Source organism: Rhinoraja longicauda, chromosome 2, assembly GCF_053455715.1.
Source record: "Rhinoraja longicauda isolate Sanriku21f chromosome 2, sRhiLon1.1, whole genome shotgun sequence".
Taxonomy (NCBI): domain Eukaryota; kingdom Metazoa; phylum Chordata; class Chondrichthyes; order Rajiformes; family Arhynchobatidae; genus Rhinoraja; species Rhinoraja longicauda.
In genome coordinates, this window is record NC_135954.1 from 58,219,441 (window position 1) to 58,246,169 (window position 26,729).

The window sequence follows — 26,729 nt, forward strand, 5'->3', positions numbered from 1 at the left end:
GCTGCAGGCCGGGCACGTCAGTGGGAGCGGGCATATCGGTGATCGCCGCCGTCTTCTCGGGGTCTGGCTTCAGGCCCCCCGCCGTGAAAACATGGCCAACGTAGGTGACTTCCTCAACGCGGAATCGACACTTCCGTTGATTGAGTTTGAGATTGATCTCACGAGCCCTGTCCAGGACTTGGCGGAGGTGTCGGTCGTGCTCGGCGACGTCCCTCCCGTACACCAGGATGTCATCCACAATGATGGCGCACGGCAACCCGGCAAACAGCTGTTCCATTGTACGCTGGAAAACCTCGCTTGCTGAGTTGATCCCAAAAGGCATGCGGAGGAAACGGAACCTGCCAAAAGGTGTGCTGAAGGTGGTCAGGAAGGAGGAACGTGCATCCAAAGGGATCTGCCAAAAGGAGCTCTTGGCATCTAGGACCGAGAAAACTGTGGCTGGACCGACCTGTGCCGCGACGTCCTCCACCGTCCGCATGGGGTAGTGCGGGCGTTTGATAGCCAGGTTCAGGTCTTTTGGGTTGATGCAGATCCTGATCTCGCTCGCATCCTTCTTGGCAGCGACCACCATGGTGGAGACCCACTGGGTGGGGGCACTCACCTCCTTGAGGATGCCCATGTCCACCATGCCACGTAGTGTGGACTCCACGCGGCCCTTCATGGCAAAAGACACACGGTGGGCCGGTCTAACCACCGGGTTGACCCCCGGGTCAACAACGATCTTGTAGGCACAGGGCAGCTTCCCCAGGACGTCATCAAATCGGTCGGGATACTCGATCAGGGGGTCCATGGGGGCCTCCACCAGGTGGATGTCGCGGTGGAATGAAACCAAGCCAAAGTCCTGGCATGCACGGACGCCCAGCAGGGTGACGTTGTCAGATGCTAGCAGGAGGAACGTGAGGGGCCGAGAGGTCTTCAGAACAGTACAGATAACCGTTGCCTTCCCCACGGCAATCAGAACACCTCCCCCATAGGCATGAAGGCGGGAGTCGTCAGGAGTAACCCTCTCCCCCGAGCTTATCTGCTCGAAGAGGCCAACAGACATAACATTTGCAAAAGCACCAGTATCGACCTTGGCAGGGAAGGAGTGTCCATTGACAGTAACATGCACGGAAGGATCCGTTATCAACGCAGGTGCACCCAAAAGCGAAAACACTGTATCTGGATCGGGGAGTTCCTCGTGTTGGTGCTGGGAACCGGTTGCGCTATCAATGTTCGCAAGGTTGTTTAGACTCCTTCTAGGAGCAGGGACAGGTCTCCCACGAGAACGACAGGCTGCAGAAAAGTGGTTCATTTTCCCGCAGGAATTACAAGTTTTGCCCTGCGCTGGGCAAACATTAAACTGGTGTGACGAGAAGTTGCAGTTTGGGCATCGGCGAGGGGTGACCGTAGTGGGCGCGGAGGGGTCGACCCTGACCGGCGGGGCATTTAGCCGCCGGCGTCCGGTGAAATTTATGTCATGGGACGCCGGCCGAGATACTGAGGCAACAGCAGAAGCCATGCGTGCAGCATGCACGGTGTCCTTTAGCGACAGGTCAGGCTTCATCAGGAGCTCGTCACGTAGCTTGCAGTTTAGGAGACCGTTGACCAGGACGTCCCTGATCATCTCGTCGGGTGTGATCTTTTCAAGGCGGCACCTCCGAGCCATATGCCTCAAAGAAGCAATGAAGGTGTCAACGTGCTCCCCAGGAGCCTGACGACGCGTGAAAAAGTTAAAACGCTCGATAATGTTATTGGTGGGTATATCACACAGGGCAGTGAACTTGGCCATGAGACATACCGGGTCGTCGCGGTCCTCCGGAGGGACGAAATCGAACGAAGCATGTCGTTCCATTGCCTCCGGACCAGCCAGGTTGAGGAGCAGGTGAGCTCGTACTGCAGCAGTTGCATCAGGATGGGCAATCGCGATATAGTGTTCGTAGTCCCGCTGGAAGACCGTCCAGCGGTGCACTATGTCCCCATCGAAAACGAGCGTGTCCGGACGACGACACGAGGAAGCCATAGCAAAGTGGAAGGAGGGGACACAATTGGGAGAAACAAATAATAAAATAAAAACCGGTAAACAGGAGACGCAAGTCTACTGATCTGACACCATGTAAAAGGATGTCACTCGTACGCAGAGTCTTTTACTAAATAAGTTTATTAATAACACTACACACATTATGCCCTAGCTGTCCGTGGTCATCACTGGCACTAGAGAGCGAGCTGGAGGTGGGGAAGCTACAGTTATACAAGAGACCATGGGGAGTGGTTAGTAGTGGTGAGGTCACTATGTTAAAGGAACATGCACTGATCTACACTTACCTAGAATTATAATGTTCATACTTTTGGTTTGCAAGCTTCCCAAGAGGATAATGAGGTGCTGTTCCTCCATTTAGCACGTGGCCTCACTCTGGCAGAGGCCCAGCACAGAAAGTTTAGTGTGGTAATGGGGAGGGAAAATGGTTAACAACCAGGAGATCCAGTAGGCCTTGGCAAACCAACTGCAAGTGTCATTGAATCTTAGCTTGGTTTTGCTGATGTACATGAGGCTGCATTAGGAACACAGATGCACCTGGAAGGACTGCTGGGGTCCATGGATGGAGGTGAGGAGGAGGTTTAGGGACAAGTGTTACATCTCCTGTGGTTTCTGGGGGAAGTACCTGGGAAGGGGGGTGGTTTTGGTGGGAAGGGATGAATGAACCAAGGGGTTGAAGAGGGAGCATTCTCTGCGGAAGGTGGGAAGGGGTGGGATGCTAAGATGTGTAGTGGTGGGATCGCGTTGGAGGCGACGGAAATGTCGGACGATGATGTGTTGGATGCAGAGTCCAGTGGGGTGATGGGAGAACCGGGGAGCTCTATCCTTATTGAACCTGAGAGGAGAGGAAGCGAGAGCAGAACTACGGGATGAAGTGGAGATGCAGGTGAGGGATCCATCTATGACAGCAGGGCGAGAAACCTCATACACTAAAGAATGAGGATATCTCGGATGTCCTTGAATGGAAAGTGTCATCTTGGCAGCAGATGTGATGGAGATGGGGGAATTATCGTTTGTCGTTCTGGTAGGATTAGGGTTGTGTGGCCTGGTTCAAGAACCTATTAGTTTGGTTTTAGTTTAGAGATACAGCGCGGAACCAGGCACTTTGGACCACCGATTCTCCACAGACCAGTCAGTTTTGTTGTTTCGTTTATTGCCATGTGTACCTAGGTACAGTGAAAAGCTTTTTTGATACGCTCTATTCAGTCAGCTGAAAGATTACACCGGCCACAGTGTATAGCTACAGGATAAAGGAAATAACGTTTGGTGCAAGATAAAGTCCGTCTAAAGATAGTCTGAGGATCTCCAATGAGCTGGATGGTAGGTCAGGATGGCTCTGGATGTATAGGATGGTTCAGGTGCCTGATAACAGCTGAGAAGAAACTGTCCCTGAATCTGGAGGTATGTGTTTTCAAACCTCTGTACCTCTTGCCTGATAGTCTTTCATGTTGTCTGTTCCCTGGTTGTCCTCACTTTGACCCTAATTGCAGCTGTACTCATATGCTTATACACCATGTCCATTCATACCAGACGGACAGAAAATTGTGAACACTATAGAAACTAACAAATGGTGACTGGGAAAAAAAGTGCTGAAAATCTATAGTAGTAAACAAACAATGACTGTAAGGAAAAAAACAAAACTGTAAGAGCTAATGCAAGTATACCAGGAAGAAGAGACTACATGACTAAATATTGATACCATTGAATATAAGTACACAAAATTAATAATGGGGGGAAAAAATTAATGGTGGAGGTGAAATTCTGACAATAATTTGTACTTAACTGGTAAAAGGGAGGAATTTGAAGTTATGATTATCACGAAGGAGATAATACTAAACAAATAAATATCTCAAGTCTGGCAAGAATCCTGTACCTGATGGCCACTATCCTTGGATCTTGAAACAAATGGCAGCAAAAGCAATTAATGTATTGGGTATGATTTTCTAAAATATCGAGGTTCTTAAAAGGGAACCAGTAAAGTGGAAAACCACAAATAAAACAACCCTATTCCTGACAGGAAGGCAATAAAAAAAGCAGGAAGTCTCAGATAGTTAGTTGACCATCTGTCATTGTTCAAATGTTGGAAGTCATATTATGCAGAACATTTAGAAAATGATAATTCAATGAAACAGACCACATCGGTTAATGAAAGAAATATCGTTTGCCAACTTTATTACAGTTCATTGAGGACGCAATGAACAGGGTGGATGAAGGGAGATGTGGTGTCTTTGATTTCCAAAAAAACATTCAATAAAGTATTGTGTAAGTGATTGCTATACAAAACAAGAGTACAAATGTTGTGGATAATGTATTAGCATAAATAGCAGTTTGGCTATCGATCAGAAAACAGAGTGTAAAGATAAATGGGCCATCTTCAGGTTTGCAAACATTAAATGGTGAGGTCCACAGAGATTAGTGTTGTGCCTCAATCATCTTCAATTTATATTGAGGAAGAATCTGAATGTGTAGTAAACATATTTGCAAATGACACAAAGATAACTAGAAAAGCAAACTTATTAGAAGGCACAAAGAGTCCACAAAGGGACATAGATTAAGTGACTGAACAAAAATTGGATGGATGTGTGAGGTTATCCCCTTTGGTAAGAAGAGCAGTAGAATATTGTTCAAATGGCAAGAGAATATTAAATACAGTGGTAGAAAGGGATAAGAATGTCTTCATAATGAAACACAAATAGTTAGCATGCTGGTAAAACCAGTTTGGAAGGCAAATTGATTGGAAAGGCACAGGAGTTCTGAAATAAGAAATTTTTGTACTAGCCATGTTGGACATTTTTGTGTACTTGCACATTAGATCTCTCTATTTAAGAAGGGATATACTTGCATTGCCAGCAGCCCAGCAAAGGTTCACTTGATTGATTTTTGGCCCGAAGGGATAGCCTAATCAAGAAAGCTTGAGCAGTTGGCCAATATTTATTGGAGTTTAAAAACATGTAATCCTCTTGAAACTCGGGAGATTCTGATGGGACTTGAGGAGGATGATGCTCCTAGTGGGAAATCTCAGACTAGGATATCTAGTTTCAGAATAAGGTGGAGGTGAGAAGACATTTCTTTTCTCGGTTGGTTGTTTTCTTGGAAGGTTGTGAATCTTTGAAATTCTATACTCTGGAAAACTATGGAAGGTGAGTTATTCATTAAATTCTGTTCGGAAAGAGAGGTGTGGAGTGGTAAGGACGGTAGGAGGGATGGTGGCAGATGGGAACAACAAATGGAATGGAGGTATACAGTGGGGAGTGAGAGGGGATCAAGTGGGAGGAGTATGATGGGCAGATGGAGTTTGTGGGAAAGAGGGGAATAAACAGTGATAGGTGTTTGGAGGGGTATTGTGTGAAGAAGTCTATTACATTCTTTGTTCTCGATGTTGCCTCTATATCGGTAGGACCAAACGCAGACAAGGGGAGCACTTTATTGAACACTTATGCTCTGTCTGCTGTGGACATGGCCATCTCTATCTCCTAGATGATCACCATTTTAATTCCCCGTTCCACCCCTACACCAACCTATTTGTCCTTGGCCTCTTCCACTGCTAGAGTGAGGCAAAATGTAAACTAAAGGAAGGACACCTCATATTTCATCTGGATAGCCTACAGCCCAATGGCATGACCATTGATTACTGATTAGATTCATGAATTAGACAGTATGATCCATATTTGCTCCTATTTCTTTATTACATGTTCACTTCCCAAACAATCATTAAATGGCATTTAAAAATGCAAAATGCTACGTTAAAATGAAGTCATATCTTGCAGTGGCAGATATGCTAGGCCCAGTCTGGGGAAGGTGTTCCACTGTAAGATGTAAAAGCAGAAGGTTGCTGTTGATGTGACAGAAATAGAAGAAAATCAAGTCAGCAGGAAGATTCTCTTCAGTTTTTGAATTCTTTCAAGTTTGTGACAATAATGCTAGAATTCTTCAACTCAAATGATTCGACAGTCGAAATCCCCAGAGCAAAATATTTCTGTCAAATGGAAGCTTTTATATACGTGCACCGCCTTCAGCTCTGCCTTTATACAACAGAGAGATGTATCACAACAACATCATGGTATGTGGAATTGTATTCAGTCTTGCATTTTTTTTAAAGTATTACCAATGATGCAATTGGTGAAATGAGTTCAAAAGAAGACATCCATCTCATTGAATATGAAGGAGCTAAACCACGCATCAGTAGAGACGTTTTTCTGCTGAGTGGTGAGAATGATCAGGAAGTCCCAAATCACAGGCAGACTGTAAAATTACTGCCTGTCAGCGCCAGAGATCTGGGTTTGATTCTGACTACGAGTGCTGTCTGCGTTGATTTTGTACGTTATCCCTGTGACCGCTTGGGTTTTCTCCGGGATCTCCGGTTTTCTCCCACACTCCAAAGACGTACAGGTTTGTTGGTTAATTGGCTTAGTATTATTGTAAATTGTCCCTTGTGTGTGTAAGATAGTGTAAGTTAGTGTAAGTGTGCGGGGATTGCTGGTCGGCACGGACTTGGTGGACTGACGGGCCTCTTTCCGCGCTGTATCTCTAAACTAAATTAAACTAAACTAAACACAGCTCATGTATGACATCTAGTTCTCAAATCTTAGAAATCTAGCCTGGGTCCTATACTGCTCAATCTATCTATCTATCTATCTTCTATCTATCTATTTATTATATATTACTAAAACTCTCATCTTGTTTGTTTGATCATGCCTTATTTTTGTGCCCCCGTCACAGGATAGCGCGACAATTTAGAACGGAGATGAGGAAAAAAAAATTCAGTCAGAGAATGGTGAATGGTGGTGCCGGCTCGAAGGGCCGAATGGCCTATTCCTGCACCTATTGTCTATTGTCTATTTTTAGGCCCACCTTACTCACCATTGTCCTGGGGTCACCATAATGCAAGTTTCATTCAAATTGGTCTTATATTTTTAAAGTTAGAGATATTTTAAGGTTTAAAAAATCACTTTGCCATTCCCCAATGCCCGTCTTCAGCGTTCGACGTCACAATGGGACCTGCCTGAGTGACGGGAGTGGCGGCCAATGAGGGAGGGGGGCCCACGATGACCGCCAGGAGCGGGACCCGCCAGAGTGACAGGAGTGGCGGCCAATGGGGGGGGGGGCTAACATTAATAAATGCGCCCCCCCGCCAGGAGGACCGGCGCCCGTTCCTCACCCACTCACCTACTCCCTCCCCAGCCGGGATAACCGCGTCCGTCCCTCACCCACTTACCCGCTACCACCCCCGCCGGGAGGGCCGGCGCCTGTCCCTCACCTACTCACCCGCACTCCCCCGTCCACTGGGAGGACTGGCACCCGTCCCTTACACGCTCCCCCCCCCCTCGCTGGGAGGACAAGCTGCGTTTTCGATGTCAGTCTGCGCATGCGCAGTTGGTGCCCTTTGATATATTACAGATGCTCCCCGACTTAGTGGGTGAGGGAGGGGAGGAGGGGGGATGGAGTTGGTGAGGGAAGGGAGGAGGGGGGTTGAGGGGGGATTGAGTGAGTGAGGGAGGGAGGTGAGGGGAGGGGGGATAAGGGGGTTGAGGTGAGGGGGTGTGTGGGGAGGAGGGGGCGGTAAGGGGGGTTCAGTGGGGATCGAGTGGGGGGTAGGATGGGTGGATAAGAGGGGTTGAGGGGGGATGGAGTGGGTGAGTGGATGGGGAGGGGTGAAGTGGAGGGGGAGTGGGGGAGGAGAGGGTGCTGGACCAATGCAGAAGAGGTTTGGGCCCGACGGGTCCACTTGGTCTAGTTCCATTTACATCTGTCGGACTGATAATTAATTGACACGCTCTGACAGTAGAGCAGGCACAGAAAAGATTTTTTGACCTTCACTGGCACTGTCCTTAGGCCTGAACGTGGGCAAAAGAGGCCTTTCACTGCTCATTAATGTTCAAAGTTAATTAATATATTACTTTGAAATCCTATCATTGTTTCCCTGAATGACTGATGTGTCGCCTAATGACAACGCTCATTGATATAGTACCTTTAGCATAGTATTAGCATTCTAAAGTACCTCGGATTAGCAAACAAAAAAATATATCATGCAAGGAGATATTTGGGCAGATGGCCAGATCTAGGAATTATTGAACCCCTTAAAGAAGGAGGGCAAGAAGGAGACATATTGTGCTTTCAGCAGGAACGTACAGAGCTTATGGTCTGAGCACCCCATGGCGGAGCAATGAAATTCAGAGGCCTGTCATGAAGGTTTATGGGACTGAATAGGATTACAGAGACTGGGAGGGCCAAGGTCACGGAGATACGGGAAACAAGGGAGTAAATTTTAAAGTTGAAATGTTGCTGAATTCATCGCCAGTGTAGCTCAGTGAATATCAAAGGACTATTCCAAACGCTTAAGATTCAGTCGGTAGAGTTTTAGATGAGCCTTTATTTTGCAAGGGGTGGGAGATGGAATTTAATAATTCCATCTACATCTGGGAAGATTAGTTATTGCTCCAAAGTCAAGTGTAATGTAAGTTACATGTAAATATGTGTAAATTACAACATGATAAAAGATCATTCAACCCATCCAGTTCAGGTCAACATGTTACTTTATAATTGAACAAATAGCCTTTATTTCAGTTAGCTACCCTGTTCCAATATCCCTTCAACTCTGTTTCTATCAGCCACTTATGTTTCTTGTTTCAAGCATTGATGTGCTTTTTACTAAAGCCATTAAACTCTTCTTGGAGATGAAGTTCCACTATCTCCCAACTTACTTTTATAAAGAGAATTCTGATTTTTCTTTGATTGCACGCCATTGGCTCTCTAACTAGATGCTTCCACTCTATTCCATGCTTAATTTAATTTTCTAGATTTCTATGGCATTGGGCCTTAATCTGCAGTGTTCTAAAAATAAAGGACAAAATGTTGCCGATCTATATTCATGTCACCAACTTCCCAAATGTCACCTGACATTTTTTCATCTAAATGCATCTTGACTGATCTTTATATTCCCATTTTGTTAATCATTTGATCCCATTTGATCAATATCCCATGGCAATCTTCTGTGGAGTCAACTATATTTTCTAATTTGCTTTTGCCAATTGATTTGGACACCATTTCCTTTTATGGAGTCAAATTGTTGATAAACATAATTAAGAGATTTGGCCTCAGAAGGGAACCTCTGGAATCATATTCCCATTCCCAACTGCTTGAAAAAGTACTTTAAATCTGATGCATTAAATTCTCCGTTCTAACTAATTAGGAAGGCACAGATTACTGATTGTGGATGATCAGCCATGATCACAATGAATAGCGGTGCTGGCTCGAAGGGCCGAATGGCCTCCTCCTGCACCTATTTTCTATGTTTTCTAGATGTTAATTCAATAGGTTATCTTTCAATTCTGTTCCCCATCAGCTTCTCCAATAATTTCCCAAGTGGTGCCGTACTAAATCTCTCCCAAAGTCTATGTGTTCCAGATCCAACGATTTGTCAAGTGCCTTTTGAAAAATGTGCTGGATGGTTCTAACTATTTCAGTTGTCATTTCAACTCCAGTGCCTCTATTTTGACATAATCCTTTCCCTTGTTATGACTGAGGAAACCAATTTTTTTTATATCCTACTCCACTCCAAACTCATATTCCTCGCATCTTTCTGTGCCATAATCCTTCCCTGCTTAATGACCTCCCTCTATTTTACACTCCTGCCTGCTCTCTCTCCTTCTCTTCACACCATGCTCCTATTTTTCCACAACTTTTCCACCCAACTTTCCTTAAAATCTCAAACCAGATTCTTCTGCAACATGGTTGCAATTTTGCACAAAGAGTTTCATATTCTCTGTCTTGACTCTGGGTCCGGTATTTTGTCCAAACTTCTTCCTTTCCAATGTTTGTTATGTTCATAGAAAGAAACATAATAATATCTTATTCAAGTGGTTAGTGCTTTAGAATTGCAAGATATCAGTTTAAAAAACAGCATGTGCTAGAATTTGATTCAAATGCATCAACCCATTTGTTAAAAATAGAATGTAATTTTAATCTCCAGTTGTTAATTTAGCTCCCTTGGGTTCTCAATATTTTCTGTTAGTCACATCCCTTAATGATAATGATGATGGAATAACTGTTCTCCATTTAAATATTCTTAACTGGAAGGGGAGAGGGAAGTTAGATACCAAGGCAGAAACATCTAAACACGTTTGCGATGTTCAGAAATGCTTGTCCAAAATCATTAATAAATCCATCTCATGTAACCACTGGTACATTCACCTTTGACTAGGAACTTGTCAGTTCAGGCCCCACGCCAGAGATTGGAGCAGAAATACTTGCTCATCCACTCCAGCTCAGTCCTGAGAGAGGGCTACATCGTCAGAGGTGTTGCATTTTTGTTGAGTTGTTACATCAAGGTCCACTTCTGAGATTTATGCAAAATAGCCATTGCACTACAACAAAGTTGGGGAAATGAAATATCCCCTGTGCTTTGGCAAGTATTTATTACAAACAAATTGCTTGGTCATTATCATGAGTGGTTTGTGGAAAACTGGATGTATGTAGCGTGACTACACTTTGAAAGATACTGTAAGATTCCTCATTTTTAAACCCAGCTGGTGATTACTGCAAGGACATGGGGTGGCACAGTGGCGCAGCGGTAGAGTTGCTATCTTAGTGCGCCAGAGACTCGGGTTCGACCCTGACTGCGGGTGCTATCTATGTGGAGTTGTACATTCTCCCTGTGACCGTATGAGTTTCCTTTCATGCTGGCCTTGCCGAGGCAGCATGAGGTATAAATGGAGTCAATAGAAGGGAGGTTGGTTTGTGTGATGGTCTGGGCTGCGTCCACAATTTGCTGCGATTTCTTGAGGTCTTGGATGGAGCTGTTCCCAAACCAAGCTGTGATGTATCCAGATAAAATGATTTCTATGGTGCATCTGTAGAATTTGGTGAGAGTTGTATGGGACATACCACATTTCCTAAGCCTTCTAAGGAAGTAGAGGCGCTGGTGTGCTTTCTTGCTCGTTGCTTCCATATGGGTGGTCCATAGGTTGACTCCTCGGAGTTTGAAGTATTCAGCCATCTTTACTTCGCCACCTTCAATGCAAACTGGGGTATGTGTACCGCTTCACTTCCGGGTGCGAAGGTTCCAGTTTCCAGTGCACCAGTTTCCTCCCACACTCCAAAGATGTACAGGTTTGAAGGTTAATTGACCAATAAAAATTGTAAATTGTTCCCAGTGTACAGGATGTTGCTAGCTTTTGGGGGTTATCGCTGGTCAGCATGAACTCAGTGGGCTGAAGGGCTTGTTTTCACTCTGTATCTCTAAAGTCTAAAGACAGAAAATGCAATAGGTAAATTTAACAAGATCGCATTCTGTGACGCTCCATGCTATGAATAAATAGCATGTACAGTATACTTAGTGCAGCAGTCTAGCAGTTCTCATCACTTCCGCCACTGCCTGTGTGGAGTTTGCACGTTGTCTGAATAATTTCCACAGTAGGAAATTAAGTCATCGCTTTCCACACAGGAAGATGCCATCTGATAATAACCAGATACTAACTTTTGCTCACTCTCAAATTGCTCTGAGCCTATGTGGCCCAGCTTCAAGCTTCACAGCATCACAGTGACTGACTGGCTGCTGGGCAGCAGCAAGGGCACTGAGAGGGGTGGCAGCGATTGGATCATAAATGCTACCATCCTGTGAGAGGCTATAAACTGCACAGATCTGTTGTTGCTTCCCCCAGACCGGAGCCTCAGTAGTCCAACTGATTTACTAGGCACATATAACGTTATAACATATAGAGTTATACAACACAAAAACACAGACCCAATTTGTCCATGTTGACCAAGGTGCTAACATGAGCCTGTCACATTTGCCTGCATTTGGCCCATATCCTTCTCAACCTTTACTATTCATGTTCAAGCATCTTTTAAGTGTTATAATTGTACCTGTCTCTGCAGCTTCCTGTGGTAGTTCATTCCATATACCCACCAACCCCGTGTACGGAAAAACCTGCCCCTTGGTTGTCCTTTAAATCTTTCTCTTTCACCTTAAACCTACTCGCTCTAGTTTTAAACTTCCCTACCCTAGCAACAAGTCTATAACAATCCACCTTCTCAATGCTCCTCATTATTTTATAAATCTCTATAAGGTCACCTGTCAGCTCCAGAGTCCAGCCTATCTAGTTACTCCTTATTACTCAAGCTCACGAATCCCTTGCAAATAGTTTCTGCACCTCTCTTAATCAGACCCTCCTGTCGCATGGCAACGAGCACTGATCGCAATACTCCAAGTGTGGTCTCATCAATGTCTTGCGCAGCTGTAAAGTGTCATCCCAACACTTGTACAATGCCCTGTCTGATGAAAGCAAGCATGTCATATGCCTTCTTATCATATATCATATCATATATATACAGCCGGAAACAGGCCTTTTCGGCCCTCCAAGTCCGTGCCGCCCAGTGATCCCCGTACATTAACACTATCCTACACCCACTAGGGACAATTTTTACATTTACCCAGCCAATTAACCTACATACCTGTACGTCTTTGGAGTGTGGGAGGAAACCGAAGATCTCGGAGTAAACCCACGCAGGTCACGGGGAGAACGTACAAACTCCTTACAGTGCAGCACCCGTAGTCAGGATCGAACCTGAGTCTCCGGCGCTGCATTCGCTGTAAAGCAGCAACTCTTCACCACCCTGTCTAATTATGCACCAGTTTCAGGGGACTATGCATCTGTAACTCTAGGTTTCTCTGTTCTACAGCATTTCCCAGAGCCCTGCCATTCACTGGATAAGTCCTGCCCTGGTTTAATTTTCTAAAATGTATAATTTCACATACATGGGTAATTACATTTCATGGGTCATTCATTTACCCACTTTCCAGTTGTTCAAGATCCTGTTATTACCTTGAACAACCTTCTTTGCTGTCCACTATACCACTAACTTAAGTGTTATTGGCAAACATACAAATCACGCCTCCTTTGTTTTTATCCAAGATGTTAATGCATATGTCATACAAAAGGAAGCTAGCGCCACTCCTTATGATGCACCACTAGTCGCAGGCCTTCAATCTGTAAAACAGCTCATAATCACCTTCTGACCCTTCCACCAAGCTAATTATGTATCCAATTGGCTAGCTCACCCTGGATCCCTTGTAATCTAACCATGTATTGGACTCTGATTCATGATTTCAGTGGTTCGAGATTGTACACTGGAAGTCAGAGCTTATTTTGCTGCCCTGCTAAGATATTGGTTAGAGAAACAAAGAACTGCAGATGCTGGTTTATAGACACAATGTGCTGGAGTAACTCGGCAGGTCAGGCAGCATCTCTGAAGAAAAAGGATAGGTGATGTTTCGGGTCAGGATGACCAAAAACATCATCTATCCTTTTTCTCCAGTGATGCTGCCTTCCCTCCTGAGTTACTCCAGCACTTTTTGTCGATCTCAGATATTAGATACAGTAGCTTCAGCCTGTGCTGCAATCGAGTTGATACCTCAGCTTTTTGACACTGCATGGAACTAGCCACCACTTGGATACTGGAAAAGATGGCCCCCAATGATCCATGAAAAGCTCAGTCTTGTGAGAAAGAATCTATGCATAAATTTACTCCAGGCATCTGATACTGAATTAATCCTTAGTTTTCTCTGCAGGCCATTTGTGCCCATTGACAATGCATGTGCAAATCCTGCCTCTAAGCTGCCCGATAATCGCAGGATCGGAGGTGGTGGGTGTGAGTGCCATGTGTGAGTGTTCCCCATCCACGGCGAGTTCAAGTGAGTCATGTTTAGCTTTACAAGAGAAGAAACCCTTGGTGAAAGAGCAAGCGAACATCTGCAGTTGCATGATCTACATTTTGTAAATTTAGAGGAGTTGTTGGAAGGGTAAACTAGAATATAATTAGATTAACACTGGCCAGTATTAATCTAATGCTACAATGACGGGTATGTGCTTGCCCACTGTCAGTTTTTGTTATGGCTGCCACCTTCTGTAAGCAGGAGGGAAGTGTTTTAGTGCCTTGTGACACCTTACGGTGCTACGCCAGCCCTGACTGAACCGGTTTCAGGATGAACAGGCTGTGAAGTGTGAATCAGAGCACTGGAGTGTTGATCTAAGCACATATTGGCTGGAAGTTATGTTCGATACAGATTGCTGTTAATGAGTGATGGAGATGGATGGCTCAGAGCAGTGTAACACTGGTTACACAACCATTAAAAGAAGGATTTGATGTGTTCTCTCACATTAACTACGTTTGTTCCCATTAAAATTCTTGCAGTACTGTTTCTATTTCTTCTTTGTTTTAATCCTGTCATTCACTTTAAGTGCACCTTCCTCCAATTACTATTTGAGTATGAACCGCTGGAATGACTTCAACCAGTGGTTGTGGGCAAGGAGCACCTCCTCTTTTAAGTGTTTCACACATGGCTTCTGTGCAAGGTAACCCAGACCATAAGTAGCTTCCAAATGATTTTCTAAGACGTAAAGGGACAGTAAAGGGGCGGCACAGTGGCATCGCACTAGAGTTGCTGCCTTACAGCGCTCGAGACCTGGGTTTGATCCTGACTACAGGGCTGTCAGTGTGGAAATTGTACGTTCTTCCTGTGACCCCGTGGGTTTTCTCCGGGTGCTCCAGTTTCCTTCCACACTCCAAAGACGTGCCGGTTTGTAGGTTAATTGGCTTTGGTAAAAATTGTAAATTGTCCCTAGTGTGTAGGATAGTGCTTGTGTATGGGGATCACTGGTCGATGCGGACTCGGTGTGCTGAAGGGCCTGTCTCACGCTGTATCTCTCAAATCTAAAGTAAAGCGCCGCTCAATGTACATTATAAACTGTAATGTGTTGTGCATATGACATTTCTATGCATCTGTCAGGAGGTTGAACAGGCAAGAAAATTAATCATACATCGCACTTTTTCCAGTGCTATTCAGATTAGCCCTGAAAGATTCTTCCTTGCATTGACTGGCGCAGCCAATGACTTGCGAACAGGGCAGGCTCAAGGCCAGCTCTACTTAGCACGAGCTAATTCAAAAGGCTAGTTCAAACAGGGTATTACAGGGGACAGGCTCCAATTGGGGATAGGTTCCAATTTATATATTTAAGGTGGATAACGTCTAGTTTAGACAATCATATAAGATAGGCCCCATAAATATTGTCCTTTCATAATTCAGCGGTCTATTACTGTTTTTTGATAAGTAGAACACTTAATGGAAGGGCTATAAATTATTTGTAATACCCTTTTTGAACTACTCTTTCAGTTGATTAGCATTCATAGTTAATGTGAATGGACTGAGGTTTGTTTGCATTCTCAGAGTAACTGTTACCATGTTTAGAGCCAATCTGCTCTCCTGACATTTCTTATGCATTATATAACTCAAATTTGCTCAATGCACGTGCAATTAGTTTAATGTACCTGCTTGCATTGAGCATTCATCTCGTGTAAGGATTGTTAGTTTTAAATTAAGACATCCTGAATTCCTCCAGGCAAATTTTCTCTGAAATTTTTCAAAACACAGACGATAAATTGGTAAACAAATATAATTTTTATTAAAGAGCTTCATATTCATTTGGAAACTTCATCTGCAATGACATCTGATGGATTTTAAGCAGAGACAGAAACAATTCATGGTAATTTCACTCTTTTAATGTAGAGTTTTAAAAGCTTAAACAATCATGAAATCTGACATTTTACAAAAGTAGATTTGTCAGATAAATACATGCTTCTTTATTAGATTTAATATCGTTAAATGGATATATAGTGAGTCAGGTTATTCCTTTTAAGGAGTAATGTTCTCAGAGCTATTAGGCTCAAATATTAATGTACTTTAGGGGGTGAGTAGCAGCTCTTTAATTTTTACATAGTAGCTGAAACCTCTGAAGTTCAAATAAAAGAAAAGAAAGACTTGCATTTCCAGAGCACTTTTAATGACCTTTAGAACATCTCGGAGTACTTTACAGACTGTGAAGCATATTAAAGTGGCAACACTGTTGTACTTTAGAAAATACTGCAGTCAATTTGCACATCACAAATTCCCACAGACAATGTAATAACGCGCAGATATTCAGCTTTTTTGAGTGATGTTGATTGAGAGCCAAGTATGATTCCAAAGGGATCTCTCTTCGTATTTGTTTCTGATTTGCATGTCGGTATCATAGGATATCTGGCATTAGATTAATTGTTGACAATTAATTGTCCTCCAGAATAGATGTACAATGTTAAGTGGCTTGAAATTATTCCAAGGCTCTTGTGTTTACATTTTATGTCCGAGGAATATTAAATAGGGAAATAGGGAAATAGGGGATCTGAATGTGTGGCTGAGGAGCTGGTGCAGGGGCGGGGATTTAGATTCTTAGACCACTGGGATCTGTTTTGGGGTAAGGGTGAATTGTACAAAAGGGACGGGTTGCACCTCAACAGGCGGGGGGCCAGCATTCTGGCAGGCAGGTTTGCAACTGCTACACGGGTGGTTTTAAACTAAACTTTGTGTTTCAAATGTGATAAACAAGGATGGAGTTAAAGGGAAAGAGAGTATATGAATAGTTCAGAAAGACCCCAGAAAGCACACACAGGAATAGGAGAGAATGGCCAAGTGTAATAGGAAACAATGTGAAAGGTGAGATGAGCAAAGGATTAAAAGTACTATATATGAATGCGCGAAGTATAGGAAATAAAGTGGATGAGCTTGAGGTTCAGTTAGAGATTGGTAGATATGACATTGTGGGGATTACACAGACGTGGCTGCAGGAGGATCGGGACTGGGAACTGAATATTCAGGGTTATACGTCCTGTAGAAAGGACAGGCAGGTGGGCAGAGAAGGTGGGATAGCTCTGTTGGTGAGGGATGAAATTCAGTCCCTTGCGAGGGGTGACATTGGGTCTGACGATGTAGAGTCACTGTGGATAGAGCTGAGGAATTGTAGAGGTAAGAAGACACTAATGAGAGTTATCTACAGAACTCAAACAGTAGCCTGGATATAGGGTGTAAGTTGCAGCAGGAGTTAATACTGGCATGTAACAAAGGTAATGCTACTGTGGTTATGGGGGATTTCAATATGCAGGTAGACTGGGAAAATCAGGTTGGTTCTGGACCCCAGGAAAGGAGTTTGTAGAGTGGCTCCGAGATAGATTCTTAGAGCATCTTGTACTGGAGCCTACCAGAGAGAAGGCAATTCTGGATTTAGTGTTGTCCAATGAACCAGATTTAATAAGGGAACTCAAGGTAAAGGAACCGCTTGGAGGTAGTGACCATAATATGATTAGTTTTAATCTGCAATTTGAGAGGGATAAGGTTAAATCAGAAGTGTCAGTGTTGCAATTGAACAAAGAGGACTATGAAGACATGAGAGAGGAGCTGGCCAAGGTCGAATGGAAAAGGATCCTAGCAGAGAGTACAGGATACAGTCTAAGAATAAATGGGGAGGCAATTTAAAACTGAGGTGAGAAGAAACTTTTTCACCCAGAGAGTTGTGAATTTGTGGAATTCTCTGCCACAGAGGCCAATTCACTGGATGCATTTAAAAGAGAGGTAGACAGAGCTCTAGGGGCTAGTGGAATCAAGGGATATGGGGAGAAGGCAGGCACAGGTTACTGATTGTGGATGATCAACCATGATCACAATGAATGACAGTGCTGGGTCGACGGGCCAAATGGCCTCCTCCTGCACCTATTTTAAAACAAAACAAAAACAAAATAACTCGCCCCACTTGCCCACATTTGGCCCATAGCCCTTTAAAACTTTCCCATCCATGAAGTTCTTTCACCAGATTTTAATGCAGCCAAGCTTCAGGGTCAGTCTTCGTTTCCTAAAACATTCTCTGTGAAGCTGAGCTATCTTCTGGACTGCTCGCAGTCTGTGTACATCATAGATACATTGAAAATAGGTGCAGGAGTAGGCCATTCGGCCCTTCGAGCCAGCACCACCATTCAATGTGATCATGGCTGATCAGTACCCCGTTCCTGCCTTCTCCCCATATCCCTTGATTCAGCCAGCCCTAAGAGCTCTATCTAACTCTCTTTATAGTCCAAAGAATTGGCCTCCACTGCCTTCTGAGGCAGAGAATTCCACAGATTCACAACTGTTTGGGTGAAAAAGCTTTTCCTCATCTCAGTTCTAAATGGCCTACCCCTTATTCTTAAACTGTGGCCCCTGGTTCTGGACTCCCCCACATCACAAACATGTTTCCTGCATCTAGCGTGTCCAATCCCTTAATAATTTTATATGTTTCTATAAGATCCGCTCTCATCCTTCTAAATTCCGGTGAATACAAGCCCAGTCGTTCCATTCTTTCATCACAAGACAGTTCTGCCATTCTGGGAATTAACCTTGTGAACCTACGCTGCACTCCCTTCCTCAAATTAGGAGACCAAAACTGCACACAATACTCCAGGTGTGGTCTGACCTGCGCCCTGTATAGGATCGCGGTCAGGATCGAACCCGGGTCTCTGGCGCTGTAAGGCAGTAGCTCTACCGCTGCGCCACAGTGCTGTCTGAGTCCAAAGTCAAAATTATTGATACAGACTGGGACCAACAGTGATCCTAGCATGGATCCTTATGGGGTTTGTACAAACTACATTACATCACTCTAAGTAGTTGCCCTTTACTTCTGCTAATTATCTTTCTCCTGGTTTTGTACCTTAAATTATTATCAAAGACCATTGGTAATCTAGATAATCTGCATTAATTGCTCAACCGTTGTCTGCTATCTTTGTTACTTTCAAATAATTTAATGAGGTTCTCCAAGCAGCACTTTGTTGACAATTCATCATTTTTATGTTGCCCATTTATTGTTTTAATATTGGCTCCTAGCCATTTATTTTTTATTTTAGTGGAGATTCCATTATATTTTTTAGCATTGATTTTTCGTACCATTGATCAGCACAGTGATTAAGTTACTGGACCAGCATCTAGAGGCCTGAGTGATTAATCCCGAGACATGAATTTGAATCCCGCTACAGCATCTGGGTTATTTAATTTCAAGGCATTATATAAATCTGGAATAAAAACTGGTATCTGAAATAGTGGCTATCGAATTGTCAGATAATTTTAAAAGCTCATCAAGTTCACTGATGTCTTTCGGGGATATCTCTAGGACATGCCTGATTTGGCCTCTACACGACTCACAATATAAAAACTGGAGGAAGGAATAAGCACATCTTCTCTAATATTCAAAAAAATCAAATCCAATCTTTATCACGCTGCCACTTTCTTTAATATATCCAAACATGTAACTCAATTCAGGGACGATTTTGAATTAATAATAAAGTATGACCTTGGCAACAATATCCACAGCCCATGAAAGCACAGATTTAAAAAATGCTGAGATAACTATTGTAGGGTTCCCTGAAGATGGTCTACAAAGCACCATTCTACAGACATACACTTTTTTTTCTGACATGTAATACTACCTCTGCTATCTGTTCCTTAAATTCTCTGAGAATGCATTGATCCTGTTCAGTGGATTTAACCACTTTGAGTTTGGTTAGGTTATTTAATATGTCTCTTATCTTGTTTTGATAATTTCTAACCTCATTTTTTTGATAAATCTATCTGATTTGTCTCCCTGGTAAATACTGAAGCAAAGTAATTATTTAATATTTCTATGTTGCTAATGCTGCCTTTGCACTCGCTATCTCTTAATGACTCAATTCCCATTTAAGCTTTCCAGTTTGTTATCTATATGCGTGAAGAATATTTTTCTATTTTACCAACTATTCCCTTGTTATTTAATTTCATACTTCCTTGTTAGTTTCCTGGATACTTTATTGATTTCTCACTTAATTTCACTTTCCCCCTTATCAAACTCTCTCCTGTAGTTAATAAATGGTTCATTTATTTCTCTCAATTTTCCAATTTGTGGCTTTATTCATCTATTGGATCTTATAAGTGTTTAGTTTGTTGTTAATTTTTGTCAGAAGATAGTGAACACTTTTTAAATGTTTTTGTTATCAGTGTTCAACATCAGGGTTTGGTAATAAGACTGCTTTATTTTCACACATTCGATTCTCAATCCCTCGAAAATAATTTTTTGAGAACTCTTTCCCTGATATATCTCTCAATTATTTGTCTGAATGTATTACAACCATTTTTTCTTACACGTCTCCCACCTTTACTTCCCCAATCTGCTCTGGTTCATGATCTGTTACCCAGTTGTGATCGCCAGACAGTGTCAATATTTGGCAGACTTCTAACTACTGATTAGGAATGAATTCCTGTGTACATTATAGGTAGATGCACAGAGTCTCTTGCCCAGGGTAGGTGAATCGAGGACCAGAGGACATAGGTTTAAGGTGAAGGGGAAAAGATGTAATAGGAATCTGAGGGGTAACTTTTCACACCAAGGGTGGTGGGTGTATGGAACAAGCTGCCAGAGGACGTAGTTGAGGCAGGGACTATCCCAACATTTAAAACAGTTAGACAGGTACATGGATAGGACAGGTTTGCAGGGTTATGGACCAAGCGCAGGCAAATAGGACTTGTGTAGCTGGGACATTTTAGCCGGTGTGGGCAAGTTGGGCTGAAGGTTCTGTTTCCACACTGTATCACCCTATGACTCTAACTCTATTCCTTTTTTCTTTCACCCAGGTACTCTGCACAAGTAAATTTCATCTAATGTAGAAATCCCCAATGATATTTATATTATTTTTTCTAAATTGTTTGCATACTTCCTTCTCTACCACTCTTTTCATATCTGAAGTCTTCCCCAAACAATGTATCTAATCCACTTTCATTCATGTCCTCAGGAGTTCTATTTCTGTCTTAAGTGAAAGCTAGCTATCTTATTACATCATTGCAATAAACAAAAAAAACCTCACTATTTCCCCTGTCCATTCGGAAATGAAGCTTTGGCAGGAGTTTGGAAAAATGCAGGGAAGTGCAACTAATTGGATTGAGTTTTCAACGAGCTACAACAAATGCAATTGGCTGAATAGCATGCCCCTGTGACTTATGATTGAATGGCGCTGGAATTTATCCTTGGTCACATTCATAAAATGCAATTGCAGTGTGATCTGATTCAGCTTTGGAAACGCCGATGTTACTATCTTGAACATGTAGCGACCATAGGGATTGGTCCTGAGAGTCGAACCCTCGGATTGGCCAGCAAGGTCACTTGGTGGTGCGACCATAGGGATTGGTCCTGAGAGTCGAACCCGCTGATTGGCCAGCAAGGTCAGGTGGTGGTTTTGGGCCCAAAAACCAGGCAGTGGGAAGAGAACTTCGATGTGAACAGTTTGAGTTAATGGTTGTCTGTAATCTCGTTTGTTATCCTTTGTAATTGAATATTGCTGCCGCAATAAACTTCTTTAACAAAGTACAAGCCTCCAGACTCGCCATAAACACGTATTACAAGGGGCTTTCTGATATCTTCCCCTGTCTGCCCGCAATGGGGAGGTAAACAAATAGCTACAGCTGTGATTTAACAAAGGACAAAAGACTAGAGATACTAATTGTGTGGCAATTGTGTGAGAGATTGTAGTCACCTTAATATAACAACTAACACTATGCTGCTGGTCTACATCATGAACTGTGCCCACTAGTCGTTCCATTGACCTTCCACTGAAGCATGTCTGGTCCTAGACCAGGTTACCCTTCCCTGACTTCAATGCCCTCCTGCTTGAGATAATTTTCTTTTAAGATAAAGCCCTTAGCTGTTAACAACTGTAATTGCTGCTGCTTCTGTGATCGAATATAAAAGTTTCACTTTATCCCCTCCACACTTGCCAGACAAACAGAACCTAAGCCCTCTCCTGAGTCATATCTAAGCTGTTAGATGGAATTTTAATGCATTCAAAGTTAACAAACGCAATTTCAAAAATTAGAATGGGACTACGTACAAGATGGGGCTTTATTTCAAAGGGTTTGGAGTAAGAAAATGATGGAATTACATGTAGGGAAAAAACAAATGCAAAAATGTGCCCAACCATGTCTCTTTTGTTGAAACATTGAATGACAAAAATATCAAATGTAAACAAACAAATCCTCAGACAAGGAGCAGGGTTCCAATATAATACCAAAGATTGTGGGTGCAGCACTAAGATAAATGGAGCCTACTTGTGGCTGCATTGTGAAAATTGTGGACTTGTGAACACTGGTAAAATAATTGGGGGTCAGAGATAATAGGGCGTTAGAGGATAAAAGGACAAATACGTGTCTCTCTCCCTGTTCTCACAGCTTGTACATTTAGAGAGCCATTGGTTTTCTCAAAGTTTGCTGGCATACATGTTTGGTCAGTTTCTTGGTATGAGCACCATAAACTGCCCCAATTGTGCAACTTTGTTAATATAGTGAGCCAATGTAAATATGGTTTCCACTCATTTTTTCTTTCACCCAGGTACATGGAGAAATTGAAGTCAGAAATTAGTTAAGCAACGAGATGTGGTGGCAAGCTTTAGTCAGAGGCTGGGCTAGAAATTCTGCCAGGGAGCAGAGCAGAGGATCATTTCTTCAGGGCTGGCATTCCTGGAAGAGAAGCAACCGTGAATCCAATAGTAAATGATTTTTTTAAACTGCGTCATAGAGTCATACAGCATGGAAACAGGCCCTTCAGCCCAACGTTTTTGGCGTACAAGATGCCCCATCTAAGCTAGTCTCATTCATTCACATTTAGCCCATCCCCTCTAAACCTTTCCTATTCATGTACCTGCTTTAATATCTTTTAACTGTTGTTATGGAACTTGCCTCAACCATCTCCTCTGGCAACCCATGCCATATACTCACTTCCTTCTCTCTCAAAAGGTTCCCCACAGGTTCCAATTTAATCATTCCCCTCTCACCTTAAACCTATGGCCTCTAGTTCTTGATTTGTCTATCCTGGGAAAAAGACCATGCATTCAACCTATCTATTCCCCTCATGATTTTATGTACCTTTATAAGATCACCCCACAGCATCCTGTGCTCCAAGGAATGAAGTCCGAGCCTTCCTAACCAGTCCCTATAGCTCAGGCCCATGAGTTCTATCAATATTATTGTAAATCTTCTCCGCACCCTTTCCATCTTAATGGCATCTTTTCTGTAGCAAATTGATCAACACTGAACACAATACACTAAATGTGACCTCACCAGTGTCTTGTACAACTAAAACATGATGTCCCAACGTCAATACTCAGTTCCCTGACTAATGAAGGCCAATGTGCCAAAAAGCCTTCCTTCTTCACCACCAGTGATGCCATTTCAGGGAGCTAAGTACACTGCCCTGGGCCCTACTATTCACCGTGAAGGTCCTTCCCTGGTTTGACTTCCAAATATGCAACATCTCACATTTATCTGAATTAAACATCATTAACCATTCCTCAGCCCACCTGCCCGACTGATCAAGATCCTGCTGTGATTGTTAATAACCATCTTCGCTGTCTACAATACCACCTATTTAGTGTTCATCTGCAAACTTGCTAATCATGCCTTGTATATTATCATCCATTAGATCAATGATATAGATGACAAACTTAAATGGGCCCAGCACCGATCCCTGAGGCACACCACTAGTCACAGGTCTCCAGTCTGAGGATGTTGTAAAATCTGAAATAGAAACTGAAAATGCAGAAAACGTTCAGCACGTCAGGTAGCTCTGATGAAAGGTCCTAGAATTGAAGTGTTCATTATTTATCTTTCCACAGGTGCTGCCTGACCTGCTGACTATTTTCTGCATCTTCTGTTTTTATTTCAGATTTTCAGATTTCCTTTTTCTCTCTTAAATATGACTGCACGTGACTGATAATCAGTTTCTAACCTTATGGCTTTATGAAAGATTGGAAAATTGTTTAGCCCCTGCTCACAATTTAAATATGAAGAACAGTGGGTAACAATATGTTTAAGAGAAAACTAGATAACTACAAAAGAGGTAAAGAAATAGGTATTGCTAGTGTGATTGCAGGGAGTCTCATTTGGAAACTTAATGCTGACATTCACCTTCTTGGTCTCATGGTCAGTTTCTATGTTTGAAAATAAATTATAATATGATCTGTAGTCATTCACTGTTTGATGTTTGTTATCTCCTGAATCCTTGCTGATATCCTACAATTTCTTTTCCCTTCAAGATTTGTAAATGCTGTTCTCTCTTTTCTTTCCACAGCTACACTCTGATGTTGACAAGGGAGATGGCACACTTAAATATATTTTGTCGGGAGACGGGGCTGGTACAGTTTTCAGTATTGATGAGAACACTGGGGACATTCACGCCTTAAAGAAAATGGATCGGGAGGAAAGGTCTTTTTATGCATTACGAGCCCAAGCCATTGAAAGACGGACTGGCAGGCCTGTGGAACCAGAATCCGAGTTTATTATTAAAATCCATGATATCAATGATAATGAGCCAAAGTTTTCAAAGAAAACCTATTTGGCCACTATTCCGGAAATGTCTGATGTCGGTAAGTTAAAGGAGGCCAGACATCTTGATAAAGAGAAAATCCAATCAGTAAAGTTTAAATGGAACTTATTCCATTATGTCATCTTTTTTTAAATCTGCTTACCCTTTCATTTTACTTTGGGCAATGTAAGCAACAGGTTAGAGGTGTATGTCATGATGGTTTCATGTGCATTTTTACGGATGCCATTGTCAACAGATTACCTGGCACAAGAATTCATGATGTGGACCATAGCATAATTGGCATAGACTTGATTGCAAAGGGATGTTTTCTCATGTCAGCTTTCTTGTTCACAGCTCCATATTCCCTGGTCCATTCTCAAATGGTTCACAGTGGATCAGATCTTTAAGTAAGGTTGAAAGCTGTCATTTTCATTCTTGTCTGCTCTTGTGGAATGCAGCTTGTTCTGGGGAAACATCTGAGGAACTGATTGCTTCTAACAGTAAAAATGTTTTTGTCTTTGGTCTGAGAGGTATTAGCACTGACAAATGGAGTAAGTTCTAACATCAATGATTAATATCTTCCATTACAGACTGAGGTGCAATAAAGTTCCTTATATTCTATCCTTAATGATACTTCACCACAACTTAACTAGGATAGTACTGTAAATATTTGGTTTCTCATTGCAATTTGCCTCTAAATTTTAGCTATGGGACAAATCCAAATGCATCTCAATAACAAAGTGGATAAAAAGAAAGACCTGCAAATATGTAGTTGGAAGGAACTGCAGATGCTGGTTTAAACAGAAAATAGACACAAAAAGCTAGTGTAACTCAGAGGGTCAGTCAATATCTCTGGACAAAAGGAGCAGGTGACATTTTGGGTTGAGACCCTTCTTCAGACTGAGAGTCAGGGGAAAGGAAAATTAGAGATATAGACGGTGATGTAGAAAGATATAGGACAAATGAATGAAAGATGTGCAAAAAATATGTAGGCCCTTTCACAACCTCAGCATATCCCAATCAATGAAGTAAATCTGAATTCTAGTCAGCATGGTAATGTGTAGCATGTAATTGCTAATTCAGAAGCACAAATAAGGGTATGCAGACTTGAGAAGAGGAGCAAGAATAGGTCCAAGCACTCCATTCAATAAGATTGTGATGATCTGATTTTGATCTCATCTTCCTTTCGACCCCAATCCCCATAATCCTTAAGTCTCCTATTGTCGAAAATTCTGTTCAGCTCAGCAGTAAATATATCCAATCACCACTGTTTTCTCGGAATCAGTTCCAATGATTCATCACCCTTTGTCCTCTTTATTGCCATCCTAAATGGGTGAAGACCATCACTCATTCTTCTAAACTCCACTGAGTGAAGGCCAAGCCCGCTTAACCATTTCTTCTTGAAGCAATCCCCTTCATTCCAGTAATCACCAAATTCCTTGAACTGCCTTCAATGCAAGCAAATCCCTTGATCCCGTAAAGCGACTGAAACTAAATGTGGTCCTCCACGTGACCTTACCAATGCCCAGTGTAAAGCCAGCTCCAATTAGAAATGGCCAAGACCCTAGGGAATAATCCTGAGTTTTCTAAGCCCAGTGGCATGGGATTATTTACTTTCTGCTAAAGGTGTCATCTGAAAGGCTGCTCCTGTGACATTGTAGCTTTCCCTCACTATTCCACTGAAGCATTGAGAAATTTGTGCTCATGTTTCGGGGCTCCGTCGCAGATTGGAGATGTCTTTTCACTGAAACACAGCTAGGGCGAGAAGAGACTTGTTTCACATCAATCTGGGATGAACTGGAAATGATCATCCAAAAACTGGAGAGTTATTAGACAGTCATTGAACAAATATAACTATGCATTGTAGCGACCATAGAGAATGGTCCAGGTCGTCGAACCCTCGGATTGGCCAGCGAGGTCACGTGGGAACGCGACCATGGGGATTGGTCCAGGGAACGACATCGCTGATTGGCCAGCGATGTCAGGTGCGCGTTTGGCGCCCGTTTTAGTCAGTTCGGTGAAGTCTTCAAGGAAGACAGTAAGTTTGTATTGGTTGTCCTGTACCTTGTTGTTTAACTCTGTATTCGTGTATTGCGGCTGCAATAAACTTCGTCTACAATCAACAAGTTTCGGACTCGCCATAGCATAATATTTAGATCTGACCAATTCCGTTCAGTTAGAAATAATGTTTTATGGAGAACAGACTGACTGTAACAATTGCCGGCCAAAAATCCGAGTCTATTTTGTGTAATGTTTTCTGACACTGAGAAAAAATTATGAGCTATTCATGTTGCATTTCCCCTACTCACAATGAAAAGTTAAAATCTTTGGGTGGGCAGAAGGAAAATTCTTCTGCGGTCACTTGTGCTAAAAGCCTTTAGCTATCAGGTTCACTCATCCCCATACATTTGATGCAATTGATTTCTAACCATAATGGCATGATGGCATAAGTGAACCTTGTGGTCAGGAGATCATTGTAAGAAAGCTTGGGATCGAAG

The 26,729-nt window shown here is 42.8% G+C and overlaps 1 protein-coding gene across 6 annotated transcripts in view; it reads left to right on the plus strand.

The window, feature by feature from the left end:
- The window catches only part of LOC144604751 (cadherin-6-like), a 171,488-nt gene that overhangs the window by 55,784 nt on the left and 88,975 nt on the right, over positions 1–26,729 (plus strand). For all 6 annotated transcript variants that reach the window (XM_078419385.1, XM_078419428.1, XM_078419418.1 and 3 more), the window contains one exon: positions 23,998–24,292. In XM_078419385.1, coding sequence (XP_078275511.1) covers positions 23,998–24,292 — 295 coding nt within the window. The remainder of the gene's footprint in view (positions 1–23,997; positions 24,293–26,729) is intronic.